Source organism: Leguminivora glycinivorella, chromosome 7, assembly GCF_023078275.1.
Source record: "Leguminivora glycinivorella isolate SPB_JAAS2020 chromosome 7, LegGlyc_1.1, whole genome shotgun sequence".
Classification (NCBI taxonomy): Eukaryota; Metazoa; Arthropoda; class Insecta; order Lepidoptera; family Tortricidae; genus Leguminivora; species Leguminivora glycinivorella.
In genome coordinates, this window is record NC_062977.1 from 9,213,038 (window position 1) to 9,237,917 (window position 24,880).

Genomic DNA, 24,880 nt, shown 5'->3' on the forward strand with positions numbered 1-24,880 from the left:
ACGAGGCCAGTCTAATTATCAGTTATTAAAATCAATTTTCATATTGGTTTATCCAAGTCAAACGCTCACCTGAGGCGAGTAAGCAACGAAATTTACTATTGATATTCGCGGCGCATCCAATCCGAATTAAACCAAAATTAATCCTCTTAGCGCTTAAATTGAGCTTTATAAATCCGTCGCGTATATTCCTCGTCCTTTAACAAGTTTTAATATCCGTGATACATAAAGGTATAAATTCGGCACCTAGGCTGCCTAAGCCGGTGTGGTATAAATTTCCATTTTGGCGAAAAGCTGTAGTCCTGCGCTCGCCGGCCGTAACTCAAAGTTGGCACAGATGTACGGAGTTACAGCAGGTGGTGCGCAGAGCGTACTTGCGCCGCCGAGATTCCTTTATTATAGACCCACCCTCTGGATAGCACTCATAACTCCTAACCTTCTTTTTTCATGAGAAGTTAGGAGTAAAAAAAGATTTTACTGAATTTTGCACACAAGGAAATATTAGGCATTAAAAGGAAAATAATATAAAAGAGTCTTTATTGCGATTTTGGAGGTTTTTCTCTTAACGTAGGTTTCCTTGTGTCTCAAGAGCTAGTTAAGCAAATAACGTACTTAATGGGAGTATTTTGACAATTGTTTGCCCGAGAAATAAAATTACTACCTATTGTATAATAGAGTAACCGAGTGATGAAACCAATACCAATAATAGCGAAGTAGACGGTAGTATATTTACGCCGATCGAGTAACAGCCGCTATAGTTTATACGCTGCGTGTTTAGCAACTAAGGCTTCTGTGGGACGGCTTAGCAACAATCATGTTGAGGTAAGCACAATCTGACAGGTATACTGTGAAAACTGTTCGTTTTCCAATTATAATTAGCTAATAGGAATGTTGACCGGCCACCATTCATCATTACGATAATCAAAAGATTTTATATAAGAATAAAGATTGTAGGTATTCATAATGGGACGGAAGATCTGTGTGCGTAGTCGAACGCACAAACGCTCACGAAACGCTCACGATAATATCTCTTTCGTAGCTATCTATATCTATCGCTCTTGCGTATTGGCGCGAATAAGCCAGACTACATTTCTGCGGCGTTTCGGTGGCGTTTCGCGTCGCAGAAATATCATTCGGCTACGGGGCCAGATCAAAAAATTCGCTAATTTTTCCTATGCCTGTAATGAATCCTCAATTTGACTAAATAAGTATCGTGACCATCCTTCAGGATCATTATTAATAATATGCGATCGTAAGTGTGTAATTTTATATAAAAAAAATATATATAATTATGTTTTTTATGCGGAAAACGTCTAACTACTTTTTCAAAAGCGCTAATCGTATTCTCAAGCTCCCAGTAATGGGAAATAGGTAAATAAGAAAGCCATAGATCACTTGGAATTATCGAATACTCGTATATTCCTAGAAATCATCTTACATGGAAGTACAGCGCTTAGATTACCCCGAATTGCTCGGTGGCGCAGTACTAAATAACATTTAGTGTTGGCCCGGCCGCGGAGGCTTGCACCACTGCATACGCGAGCTGATTTAATTTTAGTGTTTTGCAAAACTATCACGCGGCAATGCAACACAGGTAAGTACAGTAGGCAAGTAATTATTTAAAAATATCTAATTATTGTGACAATAAATGTTCTGAAAGCCTGTTTCAACAGCAAGAAACATCTACTTAGGTACATTATTCAATGACAAGTAAGTATTGAAATGCTTTCATGCAAAGAAAGAATGGCCATGCAAAGAGGTGGTTAGCAGCTAAAAGAAAGAAAAGAAACTAATTAGCAGGCAGTCAGATTCATACACAGGGACGATGTTACTTTTGGTAAGAAATATGAATGTGGACAGATTGGTGGCCATTTTCTAACGGGAAGAACGCTTGGGGATAGGTGACAGTGATGATACTATCTAGCTAGGATAAGGCGCGTACGTACGAACGTATGTAGGCCTATAGCTATGCTCTGCAATGAGCCATTAAAGACTAAAATGATGAAATGTTTACAATAAATTGCTTTAATAATAATTGCTTCAGGTGTTTCTTGCATCTGAAGATTCAAAAGTTCTTGTTGTTATTGCGACTACGATGCGTAAATCATGGTATGAGCGTAAATATCTAGCTTACATTTAGTGCGAGCACTAAATATCAGTTAATGTTCTTTCGTTGGGGCGGCTTTGGCCCCGTACTCGTGGCACGTGCCACAATGTATCATGTTAATTTAATTTGAATACTTCGCGTATAAATGTAAAGCAATCATACAAAGTGTGGGGACGCATGCATGTATGTAATAATTGCATTTGCTACTAGCAATTAGACATCGCACATAAAACTAGTTTGATTTGGAAATACAGTAAATAGTAGGTATAGTAATGTATAATTTATTATGCTAGTAAATTTTTTGTTACAATTGCTATAAGTGTCTAAAACTAACTTAAGTTTTTATTTGAATATGCCGAATCTCAGTGGGACTAAAATTAGACATAAGAACAGTTTATGTAACCAAACCATGTTTTATTCGAAATTTACTTAAATACCTTACTTCAATAAGATTTGTTATAAACGTTGCAGAGTAAGATCGAAGGCAGTTAGTTATAACAGGGAAGACGGGAAAAAGTAACTTACTAAGATCAAAGAAAGGAAAACATAGACGTCGTATCGGGGGGTAGAAGAGCTCGCACTTACAATAAAAAACACAAAAGATGTACCTAAAATTGTACACAGGCAAGATATTGTCTCTTAAATTGGAATAAATAAATGAAGTTCAATAGTTACCGAAGAACGAAACTGCTTAACATATCATACGGCGAAGTTTCCGAGAAGCAATGTCTGATAACTAAGCCGCTTGGGAACTTATCAGACTTCAGAAAGGTTTCATCGTTTTATCATTTTTTGTAATAGTTATTTCAAGAAAAACTTATTTCAACTGAACGAGAACGAACTTCAGCGTAAGTAGCATTAAGTACTGAGTATTATTTTTGTACACTATTTATTTTATTTTAAAAGTAGTGTTTCCTATTCGGCATTAACACTACGATAATGTTTTCGGAGTTCAATTGACTATGACTATAAAATATTAATGTAGGTATCACAAACCCTAAAATAAGATTTTGGAATATATTTATTTCACTTCTATACTCAACTCAATTAAAATTTTGTCAATTTATTGTGTTTTTATGAGCTAATTAAAATGTCACATATTAATTTGATCAATCAGATAATATTCACCGTTAATATTTCCCCATAACGAAATCCATAAAACTTATCAGTGTTTATGATGTCGTATTGGTTAAGTACTACAAATAATTGTAACAAAATATTCAAGAGTTTCTCACTATAAACAAACGGATTCTCAGTCATTTATTGCCAAGCCCACTTGAAGCTGTGGCCACGGAAACTTTTAACGGGAGCGGCGCGGCTCGGCCAAGTGTCCAACACTCGAATTTCTATAGGCTTTGCGAGGCCTAGCAAGTACAGTTCTCGTATAACCAGGGTAATATGATCTCAGGATCTATGCCAACTAAGTGGATTTGAAAAGCTCACTTTACTGGTACTCTCCTGGTTACAACGAGCATGTGTTCGGCAAATAATTGTAATAACGCTCCAGCCCAGTGCTTTGGTCAGGCACCGCAGCCCATAAAATGTTCGACCACACTCGATACCGCCTCGTCTATTCCACGTACCACAACTTAAAGCATATTTACTACCCAGCTTAGGATGATACATTGATTTTAGTTGACACTCAACCAGAGGTTGGTTGGAGGCATACCAAATATCTAGCATACGCGCATAACATATGACTGTTCTGTCAATATTCTTACTATTAAGTATTGTTGATTACACCCCATAACAGATCACACATACTTTAATGAAAGGAAAAACTAAAATGCTTATGTCGCGTCTGAATACCTTGGAAATACATTCTGTTCGATAGGACGGTATCAAGGTGATTTTCGCTCTGCGATGGTACCTGCCTATTTTGTTGTTAGTATACCTGAGCTATGTTGTTAACCTAAAATGAATATATACAAATGTACGATAAGTAACTCAGATAGATTTTATTGAGTGTCCTATTTTTATATTTTGTGATTATTTTATTGTAAGGATGTACCGACTAGTCGCCGATTAGTCGGGAAAGCCGACTATCCGGCCACATTTGTAGTCGGCGATTAGTCGGCGACTAGTCGGCGAAAAAGGCCGATTAGTCGGCACATTATAAGTGATAGAAAAACAGTACAAACATAAATTAACAGCTGATGTTGTTGTATTATGAACCTATTTGTTATGTTGTTAGTCAAAAGAACAACAGCAGTAATCACAGAAAGAAATGTCCGACCAAGGACTATCGGTTTCATAGGCAGGATTGCTACCCACTTAAGCCAAACCGTTTGTTAAAAATGGAAATTGTATATCAATATTCTCATTGACCTTTGAACCTTTAAAAAATAATGAAAAGCGCCAACAAACGACCAATGTAATTCAAAAATTTTGATAAATTACTCGAAAATTATGTTCTGGCCGACTAGCCGACTAGTCGGCCGACTAATCGACCACCCAAGCGCCGACTAGTCGGTAGTCGGCCTAGTCGGCCAAATCAATAGTCGGTACATCCCTATTTTATTGTCTTACTAGCTTTTACCCGCGGCTTCGCCCGCGTAATAAAAGTATTCTTATTGAAACGTTTACAAAAAATAAGATTTTCATTTGGATCCGTAGGTTTCTTTGTAGGTAGATACATCTGTCCGCGATTATTTCGATTAAGGTAAAGCGGGGCAATTCTCTACTGGGGGGCCATTGTAACTGATCTATTTGCTGTACGGTCAGCCAAGAACCTTACACTGCTTTTTGGCTGACTGTACCTTACACATTCTACTATTGTTTTAAAAGAAATTCTTGCAATGATTGTAGAATTGTTATACAGCGACCACAGCGTAGGTAGTAGGTACGAATATGTATGAATTTACCTATATAAATATTTATACTGGGGAAACTTCATACAACCCACATAGCCAGTATCTCGACGCTATGGTCGGTAGGGTAAAAAGTTCTTCCTTGCATTATCGCTTACAATTTTTTCCATTTTGCTTATACTTATTGCAAATGTAAACATATAAAAGGCAAGCAAACAACGATCTTCTTACAGCACATTGAATATAATAGTTATCACGGATGCAGGATACTCGCCGATGCCTACTTACTAATCCCTTCCCACTGAGCCACCTGCATTTTACACTGCCTATATATCGATTGCCGACCGATTATTCCGACCCCAATCCCTATTCTTATCCCCGTCCCTATCTGTCCCTATCTCTATCCTTGTCCTCGTCCCCGTCCCCGTCCCGTCCCTGTCCCCGTCCCTCCCCTATCCCTATCACCGTCCCCGTCCCCGTCCCCGTCCCCTATTCCTATCCCTATTTCTATCCCTATCCCTATCTATACCTATCCCTATCCCTATCCCTATACCTATCCCAATCCCTATCCCCGTCCCAGTCCCCTATTCCTATCCCTATTTCTATCCCTATCCCTATCTATACCTATCCCTATCCCTATCCCCGTCCCTCCCCTATCCCTATCCCCGTCCCCGTCCCCTATCCCTATCCCCGTCCCAGTCCCCCTATTCCTATCCCTATTTCTATCCCTATCCCTATCTATACCTATCTATACCTATCCCTATCCCTATCCCTATCCCTATCCCTCCCTCCCCTATCCCTATCCCCGTCCCCCCTATTTCCCCCCCCTATTTCTATCCCTATCCCTATCCCTATACCTATCCCAATCCCTATCCCCGTCCCAGTCCCCTATTCCTATCCCTATTTCTATCCCTATCCCTATCTATACCTATCCCTATCCCCGTCCCTCCCCTATCCCTATCCCCGTCCCCTATCCCTATCCCTATCCCTATCCCTATCCCCGTCCCAGTCCCCTATTCCTATCCCTATTTCTATCCCTATCCCTATCTATACCTATCCCTATCCCTATCCCTATCCCCGTCCCTCCCCTATCCCTATCCCCGTCCCCGTCCCCTATCCCTATTTCTATCCCTATCCCTATCCCTATCCCCGTCCCTCCGCTATCCCTATCCCCGTCTCCGTCCCCTATTCCTATCCCTATTTCTATCCCTATCCCTATCTATACCTATCCCTATCCCTATCCCCGTCCCTCCCCTATCCCTATCCCCGTCTCCGTCCCCTATTCCTATTTCTATCCCTATTTCTACCCCTATCCCTATCCCTATCCCTAACCCTAACCGTAACCCTATCCCGTTCCTGTCCCTGTCCCTGTCCCTATCCCTGTCCCTGTCCTTGCCCCTGTCAAATTATCATGCTAGGAGGTGTACTTTGAAAAATCCTTTCTTAGACTTATATTGACCGGGATATAGACCGTGATTACCTTTTTATATCCCGGTCAATATAAGTCTAATGAAAATAACCGTGAATCATTCAAAACTCTTATCCTTTCTTAGTGCTCCTCTTATGGCTATTTTGGATATTTTAACCCTATTGCACTACAACAGGGGAGAAAATTTATTTTCCACCTCATTAGATTTTAAAATCGTTGTATTTATCGTGATCAGCGACCCGATAAACCATAAAAACGATACCCATATTGTGTTTTTGACTTTACCCCTTTGCACCCCTTTAGGGGTCAAATTTTCAAAAAACCTGAAACATGTATTTAGTCATATGTCTTCAGGAATCCTCCTGTGAAGTTTCGTATAAAATAGTCAAACTAATCTTGTTTCCCCATACAAACTTTGAACCCCCATTTGAGCCCCTTAGGAGGCGAATTTTGAAAAATCCTTTCTTAGTGCTCCTCTACACTGTATAAGGAACCTACGTGCCAAATTTGACATCTCTAGGACCAGCGGTTTCGGCTGTGCGTTGATATGTCAGTCAGTCAATATCTACTTTTATATATATTTTTGATATTTAAACCCCATTGCAACACAACAGGGGAGAAGGTATTTCACTTCCGCCTCGTTAGATTTTAAAAACGTTGTATTTATCGTGATCAGCGACCCGATAAACTATAAAAACGATACCCATATTGATTTTTTGACTTTATCACCCCCTTTTCACCCTTGTAGGAGTTAAATTTTCAAAAAACCTGAAACACGTATTCAGTCATATGTCTTAAGGAATCTTCCTGTGAATTTTCGAATAAAATAGTCAAACTAATCTTGTTTCCCCATACAAACTTTGAACCCCCATTTGACCCCCTTAGGAGGTGAATTTTGGAAAATCCTTTCTTAGTGCTCCTCTACACTACATAAGGAACCTACGTGCCAAATTTGAAATCTCTAGGACCAGCGGTTTCGGCTGTGCGTTGATATGTCAGTCAGTCAGTCAGTCAGTCAGCTTCTTCTTTTATATATTTAGATATGTCGAATTTCGCAATAATTACATAGTAGGTACTCCCACACATGAAACACTATCATGGTGACACTCAATAAACCTCGTTGGGTGGGACTGTAAACACGAATTCTACCAAGTTGAACTGACGTAATAGAAAGACAGACAAGTTATTCGGGCGTCGTTAACGTGAAGTGGCTTTTGCAGTGACATAGCATTTCGGGCGCCGCGCGCTGTCAGCCGCAGTGATCTTGGGTGGCGTACTGTCATGTCATTTTGATATTGCTCATTCAATTTAAAAAGAAACTATTTTGTCACAAAACTTCATATTAAATTAATGTGTGTTTCGTGTTGATTACTCACCTGATAACAACATGTCCAGTGGAATGAGCGGCATCCCGTCGGACGACAAAGGGCAAATGTAATCGGGAATGCGGGTACAATGGCGCTCTTGGTAGCAGAAGAGCTGAAGCACCAGCTCGAGCTTCACGGTATCCAGCTCGTGCCCCTGCCAATGTGACGACTCCCAGGGGCCACGCTGGCTGAACAGAAACCCGCCCACAAGCGCCTTCTCCAGATTCTCCACTACTAGCTTCCGCGGCACTGTACGCTAATCGCACTGTTCGAGGCGGCCGCTTTCCTTTTCCATCTGCTGGCCACCAAGACGCAGGAATGGTAAGCTCAGCCAAGCATGCGCCCTCTTCCCCCTCGGGGCCACATGTTGCCGTCAGTGACTTTGTGCCTAAAGTGGCGTGTAATGTTATACAAACTCTTCTAGGTCGAGTGGCAGCTCTTCTAGCTCCCCCTTCTCCACCCGTATGAAAAAGCACACGCAGCACGGGTGCATCTCGAGGAAGTTCTCTAAACACTAAATGTGCTGATACATCAAGTCTATGTGCTGTCGCTTCTTGTAGTTCGACTAGAGTTGCGTTTCTTCTAGGCGGTTCTAAGGGATCAGGTACCGTGTAGCGCGCTGGCACTGTTTGTTTGGTGGAGAAGGGTCCGTATGTGGCGCGAACGGAAGCTGGTGCGGAGCCCTGAAGTACTGTAAATCGGTCCAAGGACAGCAGAGATCCAGGCAGAGCTGTGCCCATCGGTTCTGGGGGTGGGCCCGCACCGCTCCATCTTGCCGTGTGCTTTAGAAAAAATCCGCTATCTTTGTTTTCAAAGTGAACCTCTACGCCGAGAACGGTACCTGTAACAACCAAATGGACACAAATTAATTAACAGAAAATAAACTTCTTTCATGTGCTTCCTTAGATAAGATATCTCACCTAACAACATAGTTCGACTAATGAAGTTATGGAAGAAGAAAAAGCTCCTTAATATTTCAATGGGTTTGTCGCGGCGAGATAAAGCGCGTCGTGGCGTAACGCGCTGGCGCCCTTCCAACTGCATTCTGCTCGCAGTGAGATGTCGCTTCTTTCTCACTTTGTTTACAAACATTCCGTTATTTATAAGTTAGGAGTGTATTTTTGGCTTAACGTAAAAAACATTATTTAAGTAGGTAGTAGATTCTTCACCCATCAGTATTTTGGCATCTTTCAGTATTTAACTATGCGGCAAACAAAACTATTAATTATTTATCTAAAGCGACAATGCTAACTACGTACAGTCGAGTTCATAAATATGTGTACATTGACGAACTCGACTGTACCTACATTTTATTAGAAATAACGTTTTGTAGGAATACTCCTAAGCTATGTGTGACAACAAGTGTTTAAGGAAGCTGTTTAAATACACAGGATAAACATTTTGAGTAATTTGACGATTGAGATAGATACGCAACACGAGTATGGGAAGTTGTGAGGGAAGTGTGGGTGTCGTTCTGTATGACGGATGGGTCACGTCACGTGTCAGGCACGACCCAGTTTAGGGAAGAGGGATTTATGTCACGTTTGTACCTAATGTTTAGAAGAAATGGAGAGATCCTTTTGATTTCCTCGAATGAGATGTGAATGCGTGGAATAAAAGAAAAAGATTTTTAGGGCTTCGATTTGTCGTTTTTATTAAGGTCAGTGTGGAGAAGACCGTCTACTGAATATAACTTTTGTATTTATGTATCTATCACTTCTTACACCTCCGAAGGTATACCAGTTTTACATCCTTAATCCATTGGTCTTCAATAGATATCCCTAGGACGAACACTAGTTAACAAAAAACTTGATTCGTGTTTCGAACTCGACCATCGAGTTCATCAAGGTTACGCAAAAAATTAAAATAAAATAGAAGCAGTTGGAATATTTGTGCATTATTTATGTAACGTGTTAATTTAATAATCGTTCTTCCTGTCTAGTACAATTAATGCTCTTAAAACGCGTTCAATCTATTTTTTTTTACCTTTCTTAGTTCGTGTTATTGAATATTTGCACAGTTGTAAATAAATGAAATAATAATTGATATGCGATCTCGCGATATTTTTGCCTGATCCAGTCATAAAATTATTATACAAGTTATACACAAGTCTTAAGTTTGTTTTTGTTTTAAACTCCAGTGCCTTCAAAGTGATACCTTATACGAATGATCTAATAATAAACTGACATTTTATTTTGACGGTTTGAGATATTAAGCCATATTATAGTTGTACGCTTGGAAAAAAAGAGTGGAAATTAAAAAATGGCAACATTGTAGTGTCGTCTGGTTTTCTCACACATATTGATTTGAAAGGCACGACACTACAATATTGCAGCAATTCCCGTCAACTTTGTACAATGCCACGTCAGCAAATTTTAATTGATCCTATTTTGTTACCAACATTTAGTAATATAATTCGACTTTCGTAAGATATATACAGGATAATTGTTATAATTAAGAAAATATAGATACTAGAGAACCTTAATGACGAAATAAAACTTAATAAAATCTCAATTCATCAACAAAATCTTGGTAACAACATAGGAATTAATAAAAACAAATTTAACTTTTCCCTTAATTTTTGTACAAAGTTGACGGGAATTGCTGATTTGGCACTTTTTAATTTTTACTCTTTTTGTCAGACTGTAGATTGATAAAAATTCAGTCGAATTGAGAACCTCCTCCTTTTTTGAAGTCGGTTAAAAACATGAGTGTCAAATAACATACTTGTTTCAAGTTATCGAGATATGTATTTTGTACAAATATCGGGTCCAATTTTGTTCGATATGCATTTTCTTTGACGTCACGCAATAAAACAGTATTGGCCAACGTGTATTGCAGAAAATGGCTCGAATTCGAGGAAAAGCGCCCGCCAATCTTGTACGTGCAGCTTTATTCAAATAATTGAATATAGGTGTACATGCATGTAAAATGGTGAAACGTTTTCATGTATTCTATATAAATATAGGTAGGTATTTCCCTAGGTACAGTTAGGAATAAGATAATAAGAGTATACGCTTACATTACCTTCATTATTTGCGATAAAATAATAAACCTACTCCTGCTACGTACCATCCGTCACCATCATTTGTACGTTGTCAATCTAAAAGGACGTACACGTTGTACAGAAGGCATACGCATGACGCCCTCTAGCATACCTTTGCCAACACCTGGGAAATGGGTACGGATAATAAAGAGCTTTAGCACGTGACGCCGTTGGAACAAAGAAAAATTCACAGCGCTTCCAACCCCATTCGAGATGATACGTCTGGCTGTTTGCAAAGAAACAACATGCCAATATGTGGCAAATGAAAACGCTTTTCCATTCGTGTTTTGGCACGGAAATAGGAATACATATGAGTAAAGAGTAAATAGCTTAATCTTTTTGTTTGACGAAGAAATAAGTATATGCATGCATGTCTTGTTATAACGGGTGACGCCTGTAAGAGAAGCAAATATTTGAACGGATCACTGCCTAGAGTATTCCGTCCACCTAGGTATCATTATATTTACATAATGTGCCTTAGATCTATATGTAAAGGATAAATAAAACTTATCTTTGATAAACCTATTGATTTGTTATATAAGTTTGTAAAATATCTTTTTATTAATAAATGATCGTATCGTATCGTATCGTATCTTTTCATTGATATATTTTACAATATATTGAAACAAGCGTTTCTTGCTGGGAACGACGTTATATGTTTATATTGTTTATATATCTGTAATTAGGTTTTTTACCACAGTACAACCTGTATGCCGAAGTACGGTAATACCTACCTACAATAAAAGTTTTGAGAGTTAATTTTCTCCCGATTATCATTTTTTCTATGAAAATGGAACAGTTTAGTTTGATATGCTGCATTGTTGCGTTAAGTAGGTATTAAAAATACATAAAACTACGAAAACTTTAAACCAAAATATTTATCATTTAATTCGATCTGCACGACGTAACGTAACCAAACAAAGCCGACGCGAAAAAATAACATTTTCTACGGGAAACCGAAATAAAGTGACCGCAGCGCAAAAATGAAAATGAAAAACGATTTAACGAAAATAATGTTTCTCGCAACATGATGCCGAATCTGTTTTAACAATTTTATAGGGTTTTGTTTTACATAAATATTAGCAGGTTATAATTACCTATTGGTACTGAGGAAATGAAATCAGATGACCTAGACAAGATAATAATCGTTGCATAGCATCGTAGAGAACAAAGCGGTAATATCTCTAACACTCTTCCATAAATATTAGTACGACAGAGATATATTCATTTATTCAGCCGTATTCTGATTTCAATAACAGGTATCTGTCAGTGCCAAAGGAAGCCAAAGGTGACATTCCTGTTTAAAGGAGCGATTGAAATCTTTGTTAGACACCGAGTACTTAGTCGTCCCGTAAGACATTGGCCAACGTTTGAGATGCGAGAGATCTTATTATCAAAATACCTACTAATTATATGGTGTTGAAATTTCGTCATTTTATACTTTGAAAACTGTATTTCCCTAAAACAATTTACCGAGTTACGAACTTGATACAACATTCACAATGGCTCATCATTAAGTATAGGTATTACCATTCCTGCTGAATATTCAAGTCACTGTAAGTACTCCGCGAACTCGAAACATTTATATCGTTGCATATTCAGGTTGCACGTATTCATGAATACATATCGGTAAAATTTCAGAGCCCATCCAATGACGTCACGCCTCGTGGCAACAAGGCCTGACAAATGGACAAATATTTGTCCGTTAATGACCAACACATTAACCAATTCACTTTGTGGCCGCACTCGCTTCATCTGTCAAATTATAACCGTCGAGTCGAGAATATTTCGTTATGAAAATGTATTATTTTTCACTTGTTTGCCATTTTTTGTTTTGCAATGCTAATTAAATGAAAATGTGTCACAGAATATCACTTTGAAAGCCACTTACATCAAAAGCAGAATATGTATTGGTAGTGATGTTTTAGCAATTCTGATAAAAGAGAATATCTAAATGAAATAAGTAATTGGTTGTTTTCAAAGTTACCAACTAGATCTTTAAAACATTACGATATTTATGATACAATTGCATACTCTTAAACTCTCAGTGTACTGTATTTTGTAGCTTCGACTTTGGAAATGCAATTCTAATCCTGTTACCGAATAAGAAAAAGTCTAATCATTATTACATGTTTTTTTTTTCATGAAGATCATCAAATATTATTATAAAAAATAATATTTTCGATTTTAAACTTAACTTAGCAGTGGTCGTTAACATTTCAAGCTGAATAGAATACGTCTCTAAAAAAAATTAAAAATACCTACACTATCGTAGGCCAAATGGAAACCTACATAGTACTTCGGTACATAGGACGTGTTTATTCGTGACTATAAAACACTCATAAACCGAGTGGTGCAGTAATTCAGGCTGTAGATAAGTGGCAGTCAGAGAGTCTAGCCGTTTGCGTAGGGGTTGGCTTTTCTAGGGTACGAGTGGGTAGATAAAGTTCTCAGAAGTTCATGTTGAGTTATACCTACTCGTGCATCCATAAACACTTACGGATGTTGGTATGTGAACAGGCTGATTAGTTTGTACTCAAATCTGCAAGTACTTAGGTATATTTAATCTTGGTAATTATAATCAATCTGATTTTAAGAGTTGATTAAAAATATCTTTATTTAGATGAACATATTTACATAATTATATAAGAAACTAAGACTAAGCTTAAAAGCTAGCTTATGTCTAAAATAGGCCCTTGAGGCATTGTACCAAGGATACTGGCGACATTTCCTCGCTGTAACGCTATTATGTAACTTTCCCGTCAACATAAAAAAAAACAACGGAGTTTGTGATATTCGTCATACTTTGCACTTTTGCAAGTATATATCTAGTGTTCGAAAGTGTCAAATTTCGTAATTTCCATGAGAAATGCGTTGGTTTTCCCGAAAGTTTTTGATACTAAAATGTTTAATAAGAAAGACTAATAATCGCGTTTCATTCGGAAAATGTTCTCCGCAGATTTGCAGGAAAAATATAAACCTACTTATTTCGCTATTTTTACCTTATTCTTTACCTACCCTACGCCCACGCCGGAAAAAAAGTTAAAGGGACGATTCGAAAAGAGATAGCAATTTGCGAAACTTCCAGCTACAACAGTTCCGAAGATTTACGCTAAGCCTCAGGCGGCACCGATGCTTTATTAGATTATATTGCTTTCCAAATTAAATTTCGCCCGACTTTAAGTCAGCAAAAAGTTTCAGGAATTGAAATTAATAGGTACTTTTTATCACAATGTTATAACACTGGAACACTTTATTAGATAGGTAACCAAATTAGCAAGCGAAGGTTATTTCGATGTTTTACCTAACTTTTGATTATGAGTGGATGGTTTATATGACAACATTTTTTTAAATTAATAAATTGATTAAATTAATCCAGGAAAACGTGTAGCAATCAATTGAGAGCATTATCTATTACACTCATTAAATTATGCGCAGACTCGATCAAGAGGTTATGGAACTAATAGATTTATTATTATTACCAAAACACTCAGAAAGAAGGAACCAAGGAACAGACCATTAGAAACTTTAATTCAACTACTTTGTGTAGCCACAAAGAAACAAAAATTATTTTGGTAAAACATAAATTCGGTTGGTAAATATCAGAAACAGACACAGATTATTTATGGTAGAGACAAAGCTTTAAAAATAAATCTACATAACAGGTATCATGAAAATTCGTGATTGTGGTTAATGAAAAGTAATCCTAAACCAATTATTAAACGTATAATTTGTTTCTATAAATTTCATAACAAAGTAACGATATTAAAGCCACAAAAGTTTGTGCAAAACGACAATAGACTGAGAAAATGGAGGTAAAAGAATGCCGCATAAAAAATAATGATCCACCCTCCGCCAGAGAAGGGTGAATACCGAATAAATTGTTTGCCTCTTTCAATTTTACACAACGAAGCCACAATAACACCGGCTCATACATATCTGAGTTTGTAATTTTACAGGGACTTTACATACGTTACGCAGGTGTTAATCTTCCTTTCTTTCCGATACATACTTATAAGTGGTTTTTCAGTCATGAAATTCATGGTAGTATTAGAAAAAAAAACGGCCAAGCGCGATTTTTACTCGCGCACCGAGGGTGCCGTACAAAATTTCAATAGGTAAGTACCTATTTAAATTACCTCATATTACTCATATAACTCTAAAGACTTGACTAGAAGTATAGGCACCAATAGTGTGATAGTAAGTACATACATACAATAAAAGAAGCCTGCGTTGCGGATGAATTTTCGCATGGGAGTAGTGTTAAGTACTGTTTTATTTTAAGGTTGGAAGTGTAATTTTTGTACATGTATTCGTGTTTGACCCTAATAAATGTATAAAAGAAAACGTACTAAATCCAATTCTAAGACGATTTTGCTATTGACTTTAAAAAACACATTATGACAGTCGTCGTCTCAAGACTAATGCGTCTATTGATTGAAGTAAGCATATTCCATTCCGTATAAGTACAATATATCAAACCCAAATGATAGATGAAAGTCGTGTTTTATAAAACTACTTCGTCACGCAACCTAAAAGCGTGCCGTGGCATAATTTACGTGTATTAGTCAAAGCCTTAAATGTAGATTTTAGCTTTGATTATGAAAACAAAAAGCCAACTACTTAGGCAAAAATCGAAATATGAACAATTACAATAAATGAGGCAATTTAGAAATAGTTATAGCCTAGCTGACGGTCTTCTAGCCTACCTACCAAGCGAGAATCCCGGGTTTGAAAAGGAGTGGTGACTCGTATACTCCACCGCCTTCGTGTCTTTAAATACCTACATATGTGTTTGTTATTGTTTACTATCAGCAATATAAGTTTCACATACTATGGCAACACGCAATACGGGACTTGACGTGTAAAAGCACCTTTCCGTAGGTTCACCGTACATTCCAACTGCATACCATTTAGTCAAGTTTCATTTAAAATCCAGGCATGAGTTGAACAGTACAAAGTTGAGTCAAGTCTCATTACGGGCCATCAATAACCCGGCATCGGAGCCCCGACGACGGGCAAGAGCCTCATGTTTGCGGCTTTACTTTACGACCAGATCCTTGTATCGCATTTTACTGCTGAAACGTTGTAATATCCCTCTTTAGGGTTCCATGCTCGGGGGTACAAGCGGTACCTACTAGTACTGAGGCTACTAAGCCTTCGTTGTTCGATTACTGTCGTTGAGCTTTATTGAACAACCGTAGGAATTACTAGACATATATAATAAAATATTTGTTTTGGCGAGTTCCTATGCTATTTTCACAGAGTGCAATCGTACGTGGTGATTGTAGGTAAAGTTCCATGATCTAACAGCCAAATTTTTGACTTTTTAATTAAGTATAGCAAGTATTGTTAAAAATCAATTTTTCGTATGTCTATAATACTGGTTTACAAACAAAATAAGCTTCTAACATTACTGAAATCCACTCTTCTTTATAAAGAGCCACATTTCAAAAATTAAAATAAGTAACAGTGGCGGCTGGTGAAAATTTCTGCTAGGCAACACTGAGCACAAAAGAATCAGAATCAAAATCAGAATATTTATTGGTAAAAACAATTTTACATGTCAACATCTTAGAAAAAGGCCTACCTTAACATTATAGGTACTTTACTAGTAATCAATTTTAGGCAAGCCGGTGGGAATCAGCTTGTATGGACCAGCCGCTGCTGATAAGTAATACCTTCGTGCAAGAACTTTCTCTTAATACAACATAGACCAAAAAAATATTATCTAGAACCCCACATGTCAGAGTTCGACTCGCACTTGGCCGACATGTAAAAAATCTATGGATAGAATAGGGTGGCAATACATACTGGCAGTGCCATCATTATCGAGCTTCTTTTGAGCCTTTTTGTGATAAATTACTGAGCTATACGAGGTATACCAGGAATATGGATAGGTGTAATGCATATTGGAGACCGCCTTTTCTTCAGCACTGAACTAAGTTATATTGTACAGTGAAGTAGCTTTTCTGTTCGACATAAAATAAATATTCACAAGTCTAATTTCCGCTGGTGAAAATATAGAATTGGGATGACGACTAAAAAAATATTTAGTCCGTCAGTTAGATCATCAAAAATTTTGGACGGAAATGACGACAGTACAGTGCCTTGAAGTTTCGCGTGACGTCACGCCTAGGTACAATTCTTACCTAAAAGTGACTTCACAAGCCCCCACTCCGGAACTTTGATGCCCTGTATTTTTTCATTAATTAGATGAAGCGAAAAATATGTGTTCAGTATTTTTAGACGATCTAACTGACGGACTAATAGATCAAGAGCCCAGGCCCGCCAGACCTTCCTCAAATTCTCAAGGATGAAACTTTGGGACAATGTAGAGTTCACATCGGCGTTTAATGTGTGCATATTTTCTAGTTCGGCCCATCGGCCAATTTTTTGCTATCAAGTGATGAAGGTGAAAAAAAAAAGTGCTTACTTTCCTTAAATTCTCAAGGCTGATTTTTATATATGTGTTAGAGCACGTTGTTAGAAATTGGTTATCATCAATGCCAGACCGTTTCCGCCGGCCATAACTTTTGCCAGACGCGACAAAGTTGGCAAAAAACGACTCCATTTTCTCAAGCCTGATTTTGATATATGATACGCAGGGACCTATAACTAGACCGTTTGTAAGCAGCCAGACCAATCGGATGGACCCAACCATCCGCCAGACCGACTTAAAGTTTCGATATGAGCATTAGTAGAATTGAAATATTCCGGGTCTATAAAAGCTAAAAACTTGAATAACGAATTGAATTTTATATTATAAATAACGTAAACAAGGAAAAAACAAATTGGTGCAGTGCATTATAAATTAAATATTCAATTCAAAGAAGTAAAGAATCAATGTTACAACGGTATATAACTAAACGAATTTCCTTTCTCCTACAAAACATGGTAACATACCTAAGTGACGAACTTTAGAATTACAAGTTTAGGAAGTTTAAACATTTGTACTCAATACGAACATCATCAACCCCGTTATAACCCATGTCAGAGATGCTGAATTTTCAGACACGAATAAATTTTTGGCATTCTTCAAATACATGTATGCCGTTATAAAAAGTTTAGAATACTTTACGTGTGTACACAACATATACACTTATACTTTCCACCTCATTTTAACTGAACTTATATAAATGCTTAAATAACTTTTGTAGTATGCGAGGGATTTGACATTATATGCAACATACACATAGTGCCTTTATACATAGTGTGAGGTCCCTCGCCCACAAATTAAAAAGGATCGATCTTAAAACTAATTTTAAACCAACTTGTTCGACGACCGAAAAAAAAGTTTAATTTACTTTTCTTCTTTAAATTTATAATAAAATACACATGTACTTACGCAGTGTAAATAAAATTCATAGCTTAAAATTAATCTTGCACCACATATAAACTTTCATTTTTTTATTTCCTTAGAAGTAAAATTTTTGAAAGTCGCTTATTACGTCAAGTATACAATATACACGTAGCTTAATGTAGAAAATTCAAGTTTTTAGCTTTTATAGACCCGGAATATTTCAATTCTACTAATGCTCATATCGAAACTTTAAGTCGGTTTGGCGGATGGTTGGGTCCATCCGATTGGTCTGGCTGCTTACAAATGGTCTAGTTACAGGTCCCTGCGTATCATATATCAAAATCAGGCTTGAGAAAATGAGGTAAGTTAGAGTCGTTTTTTGCCAACTTTGTCGCGTCTGGTAAAAGTTATATTTATAATAAAATACACATGTACTTACGCAGTGTAAATAAAATTCATAGCTTAAAATTAATCTTGCACCACATATAAACTTTCATTTTTTTATTTCCTTAGAAGTAAAATTTTTTAAAGTCGCTTATTACGTCAAGTATACAATATACACGTAGCTTAATGTAGAAAATTCAAGTTTTTAGCTTTTATAGACCCAGAATATTTCAATTCTACTAATGCTCATATCGAAACTTTAAGTCGGTCTGGCGGATGGTTGGGTCCATCCGATTGGTCTGGCTGCTTACAAACGGTCTAGTTATAGGTCCCTGCGTATCATATATCAAAATCAGGCTTGAGAAAATGAGGTAAGTTAGAGTCGTTTTTTGCCAACTTTGTCGCGTCTGGCAAAAGTTATGGCCGGCGGAAACGGTCTGGCATTGATGATAACCAATTTCTAACAACGTGCTCTAACACATATATAAAAATCAGCCTTGAGAATTTAAGGAAAGTAAGCACTTTTTTTTTCACCTTCATCACTTGATAGCAAAAAATTGGCCGATGGGCCGAACTAGAAAATATGCACACATTAACCGCCGATATGAACTCTACATTGTCCCAAAGTTTCATCCTTAAGAATTTGAGGAAGGTCTGGCTGGGTCCAGAATGCCACTTTTTTTTTCATTGTCATCCCTATTTGGCTCTTTGGGTCTATAAACAGAATGCCACTTTTTTTTCATTGTCATCCCTATTTGTTAGAATTTCAACAGAATCATTGCCAATGAAATCTCTGGATACACACAACATAACATGTGTAACATCCACGAGATTGCCCTGTACCTAAATCATCATCATCATATCAGCCCTTTATCGCCCACTGCTGAGCATAGGCCTCTCTTCAAGTACGCCACTTGTCCCGGTCCTGAGCTAGTCCCACCCAACTCCATTTAAGTTTGTTAATGACGAAACCCACGTCTTGCACCTTGGTACCTAAATACGAATCTGCTACTTCAACTTTTTGCTAGTCAACTACGCATACCTATTTATATAGTAAATAAATATTAGTTGTGCCTATCTAATAACCATTTAATCCACAATCATTAATAAACAAAAGTCATACAATAGCTACATTGCATTTTATCATATTACTCAAAAATGATTAGATTGCTTAGAGCTTTTCAACTCGGTCCATTTATATTGTAAAGAAATCAATTATTTCCAAAGCATCCGTACCGTTCTTACGTCCCTTCTTTCAAGAGATACTGTAACAATAAGAGATTATTTCTAAAAATAGAGTCCTAAGGAAAACACAATGTAGTCAGCAATAACAAAACATTATTGGAGCCAAATTTGTGGGTGGTTTGGCTCATTAATCAACTTGCTGAATTACTGCCCAGGATCGCCACTTTAAGGGAGTTCGCTGAAAACTATTCCTATATTATTTCCTCTTTACCTGTTAATATTTCAGCAAAAGATCTAAGAAAACACATTTCTATGTACATACATTTTACCAATCATATCTATTGTTGACATAGAGTGTATCCTTACGTGGTTTTGAGTTTTTTTTTTTGGTAGAAATTGATATACATTTTCTTGGTTTCACAGCATTTCGGAGGCTAACAACAGTAGATATAACTATGTTATTTTATTTTATTTTATATGTGCTTTTAATTTTCTACATAAAAATTATACACACAATGTTTAAATAATTCATAACAAAGTATTCGACCGTATTTAGGTATCTATATTTTGCTCTTTTTAGAAGAATTCTTAAATGTTTATATAACCGCTGACTAATCTTGATAAAAAGATTACAACTTCAAAAGCATTTGTTTCCACGAGTACCAATGCGAAGACGCCAGTATCGCAACACACAGACACGTTTCCAAACAGACAACTCATTCGGATCACCAAAATAAGATCAAAGCAACGGTAGCATTTACACTTCAAACGTATATGTAGGTAATTAATCGGACCACAAAGGGTTTGGGATGAGACCTGTAAACGTATGCGAAAAGTTTTTATGGCGCAATAAAATCCAACTCACCAGTTACCAATGATTTATTTTGTAGTCACACCGACTACCTACAACATGTTTTCATTGAAATATGTATTTTATTTGGGTAATTTGTCTCCGGAGCTATTTCTAAGTAGGTAATTACTGACTTGTCCTAACAAATCTTATACTTTTAAACGAGCAATTCTTGTATATTTATTTATTTATTTATATATATATTTATTTACACTCACGATCTCGGAAACCGCTCTAACGATTTCGCAGAAATTTGTTATGTGGGGGTTTTTGGGGGTGAAAAATCGGTCTAACTTATCCTTAGGTCCCGGAAAACGCGAATTTTCGAGTTTTCATGCGTTTTTCTTCGCGCGCCATCTCGTGTGCAGTAGTTGTACTGTTAAGACAGAATTCTTTCGGTCGATGTAAGTACTATTTATTGAAAACACTAGATGGCGACACAGGTCAAGGCTAAAACGAATAGAAAATACACTATTTGAGTTTTTGTGGCGAAATGCGCGCCATCTCGTGTGGAGTAGTTGTGTTGTTAAGGCTGAGAATTCTTTCGCTCGATGTAGGTACTATTCATTTTTGAACTAGATGGCGACACATGTCAAGGATACGACAGAACCGAGCGAAGCTCGGTTGCCCAGATATTGTTTATTTAAAAGTCTCGTCTGTTTTAATAAATAACGTCTGTTTAAATACTGACCTCTTTATGTCTACACAAAACGAAGTGTTTTTAAAATGGGGTGTATCTGAAACGAATCTATTGGTAAGTAGTTCTTTTAAACGACTGATTAAAAAAGGAAGTAGGTAATAAAACATTTTTATTTTCTAAGAAAATTTTACGAAACATTTGCATAGAAATAATAACATCAATTTGCAACATAACCCTTTTCCGTAATTTGAGGCTCAATTTGCTATCACAATCTTCCCTTTTATTCTGGCAATATCACTGGCCGCAGTCATTACGAGGAAATTATACCGCAACATGCCGTAGAACAATAGCCCTAACGAGTCGAATATTGTCTCTGCAAAGCTGTAGAATTTCCTTGAAGCTTTTTGAAGTTAGGGGTGGGTCACGTTCTTGTGGTCTCCGATGTAGAGTTACCACACTTGGAATTTTCGGAAAACGGGAATGCATAAATAATAAGTGTTGCGACACTTACGACTCGAAAAACGAAAAACTAGTAAGTACAGAGGAGGTCAAAATCATTTTTAGGACTGTAAATATTATTTTAGCTTTTGTTTCAAAACCATCAGGGACTGTTTATAAAATAAAATGATCTATTGATGCCCTTTTTAATCTTCGCTAAAATATTATAGCCATAGTAGCGTAGCAAAGGAAAAACGATTCAGGAAAATCAGGATGACACATCACATGATTTCCATTTAATTTTTTATTTATGACGTTTTCTAAAAACGCTAGTCACTGGGGCAGAAATAGCGGAAATAGCTGGATAAATGGTCACCCTACACGGAGGTGCTCGATAAATAGGTGATGCTGGCCTTGGCCCACTGTGACTGCTGTCCATTGAAGTGCACAGAATTATGCCCTAGGCAACCGTAACAGTAGCACTGGTATTGATTGCAGCTATACTCGTGTTTCAAATAGCAATCGGTATAGATCCGTCTCTATAATACTCGTGATGTTTTCTATTTGAAGTCATCAAATTACTTCAGTAACAGTTACAGGCCTACCTGATTTATATACCTATTATTTATAATAAATTGATTATAAATAATAGGTACACAAATTCAGCAGCAGAAGTCAGTACCTTCTTAAGCCAAATATGGGTGAAAGTTCAAAATGACCTGCACGTGCACAACTGCGTACGTGAAAATACTCGTATTTAACTATATATACGGGCATTATGAAATAAATGAAATTTAATAAACACCTACAAGATGTCGCCGTCAGCTAGAATCAATAATAATCACTACTGTTTTGTACTCATAGGTCCGTACGCCCACTCAGAAAGTACTTCACTGAAGGGCCCTTCTGAGGAAAGCCTCGACTTGCAATATGTTGCTTAAGGGCGATTTACGCTTTCACTTCAGTCATATTTATATGAAGCAACTCAATGTTGTTAGGTATTTTCGTTAATAGACACTTTAACTACAAGAGGAACACAAATAGTCCAGAATTAAATAGCGTTAGTAGGTATGTCAACATCAAAGGTAGCAATTCTAATAACGCTTTAAAAGTAACTACGGTTCTGGAACAGCGTAACAATAATTTATTCTATGTACCTCTATATAACAATAATATATATACTGTACAGGCAGGCAATTATGGTCGCGCGATAAATGATAAAACATGTGGCCGTCCCTATCGCACTTATTGATAGTGCGATAGGGACCAAGCAGTCCCGTGCAGGACTGTAAAATATAAAGGTATACTTACTTTTAATCGTCATTAGCTGCTAATCTGCTAGCATTGTTCAGTCAGCATCGAATATATTGGAACACATCTTTAACCCTTAAATGCATAGTGATGTATATATTCATCATGCATTTTTGACTCTATTGACAGCATATCAAAATTCAAATTTGAATAAATCTTTGTCAAGGTCATGCATTTAAGGGTTCATGATAACAAAAGGTGTGTTACAATATGTATCTAAGTACATAAGTAAGTATCTGTCGCTTTTGCTATCACATTATACATATAGGACGTTGAATGTACAATGTAAAAATGAGATAAATCTTGCACATAATGTCGATACAACCCCGTTTTCCCGAATGGATTAAGGACAATTAGGGCGAGGAAGCATTTCATGGTTTATTACACAACACTGCTAACTAATCGCCGTCTGCGAGACAGATCGCCTTCGTACGTTCCTGCCCGGGAATTCGTATTGCGAAGTCGACTAGTCGAAAATTTTAGGAACCAAAGTGTATGAGCTTTGAGATCACAAGTATCAGAACTAATTATGTGTAGGTACCCATTTAGAAAGCGCTTTTATGTAACCTTATTACGAGTTTGTGCACAAACTTATTCGTTAAAGTTTTTGTTAGCTTACATGCAACTCACTCTTAATGTATTGGCATATTAATATAACGGAACTCTTTAGGAAAAAGGAAGATCAGCTTACGCGTAAACATTCATGAACATCTCGTGGTAAGTCTACTGGTCCACAAGTATAACTACTAGCTTAACGGTTTGAATAACACCATCTAGGTACCTACATAAATATTACTCTTACTTTCTTTCGCTACAGTGAACTCAGGAAAACAGTGTTATTGAATGCGTCCCCGTCAATAGGTACGTTTTTTATCGCGACCCCATCATTGATGTGTACAGCTTCACGGCAGGTAATGACTTCGCGACGCACCGAGGGGTGGTGATTCACAGTTTGAAAATCACAATTTTCAATAAGTGCGACCCTCAAAACTCAGAACAATTTCAGCTCACTGAACATGAAATGGCGATAGGAATATCAGCATTACCTCTGCTTTATTTACAGGTCCGCAAATCCCTCGGCAACGCTGGGCCGGAGCGACCGGACGTCACTGAGGTGTCTTTGAAGAGTGCGTGGGACTGCGCGATTAGATTTGTAGCTTTAAATCTCGTATATCACTGTCATTGTTGTTTTGGTCATGTGGTGCTGTATGATGTTGCTACGTATAACTTTTGCTCATTATTTACGATTATGGGCGTTTGGTATTACAAAATAATACATAGGTATTTAAGTTTGAATTTCTATCGTCTCGTTCAAGCTCCGCATTCTCAAAGTATAAAATGATTCTAACTAGCGAGGATTTCCAATACCTATGTGTTGTTTTAATGTAAATGTTCTAATTGCAACATCTCCTATTTTTCTCTTCTGTATTAATATTATTTCTAGTTATGTGTTGTTTTAACAGCTCTATTAATCGTGAAAGATTACGCTCCTCTCCTTCATTCAGCTCTTTCAGATTTCAAATATTCTTTTTGTCCCTAACTGCCTGTCGGTTTTTTTTTCCTTATAATTTTTGAGAAAAAAAAAACCGCCGCTTTTGGGGTTCTGGTGAAAGGTACTTGCGAATGTTGGATTATGTAGAAATGTGTAGGTAATTTTTACAACTGCTTTTAATATAAATCTTTGATTATTTGATGGAAACACAAATTTAATGAATATACGTATACCTTTAAGGTTTATGAGTTTCCTCAATTCCTCATGAATCCGATATCCGATTACATATTAGAAATCGAGCTTGACAGAATTTGACTTGAAAACTCAATATGTAAGCATAACAAAGAGAACAAATCTCCTAAGGAAAAACTCATTATAAAAATACGAAAGTCACTATAAGTGTGCCGTTCAGATTTGAGGAGTTCCGTTCTGATCATCATCAGAAGTTCACCAAACCACCACCACGTTCACGTTCTGCACCAAATATCCCTGTTTTGAAAGTAAACGCAAGCTGTTCTTAT

The 24,880-nt window shown here is 37.2% G+C and overlaps 1 protein-coding gene across 1 annotated transcript in view; it reads right to left on the reverse strand.

Moving 5' to 3' along the window:
- Window positions 1-24,880, reverse strand: part of LOC125227865 (transmembrane protein 132E) — a 117,709-nt gene that overhangs the window by 24,747 nt on the left and 68,082 nt on the right. Inside the window, 1 exon segment of the mRNA XM_048132244.1 lies at window positions 7,720-8,551. Within this exon segment, the coding sequence (XP_047988201.1) occupies window positions 7,720-8,551 (832 nt within the window).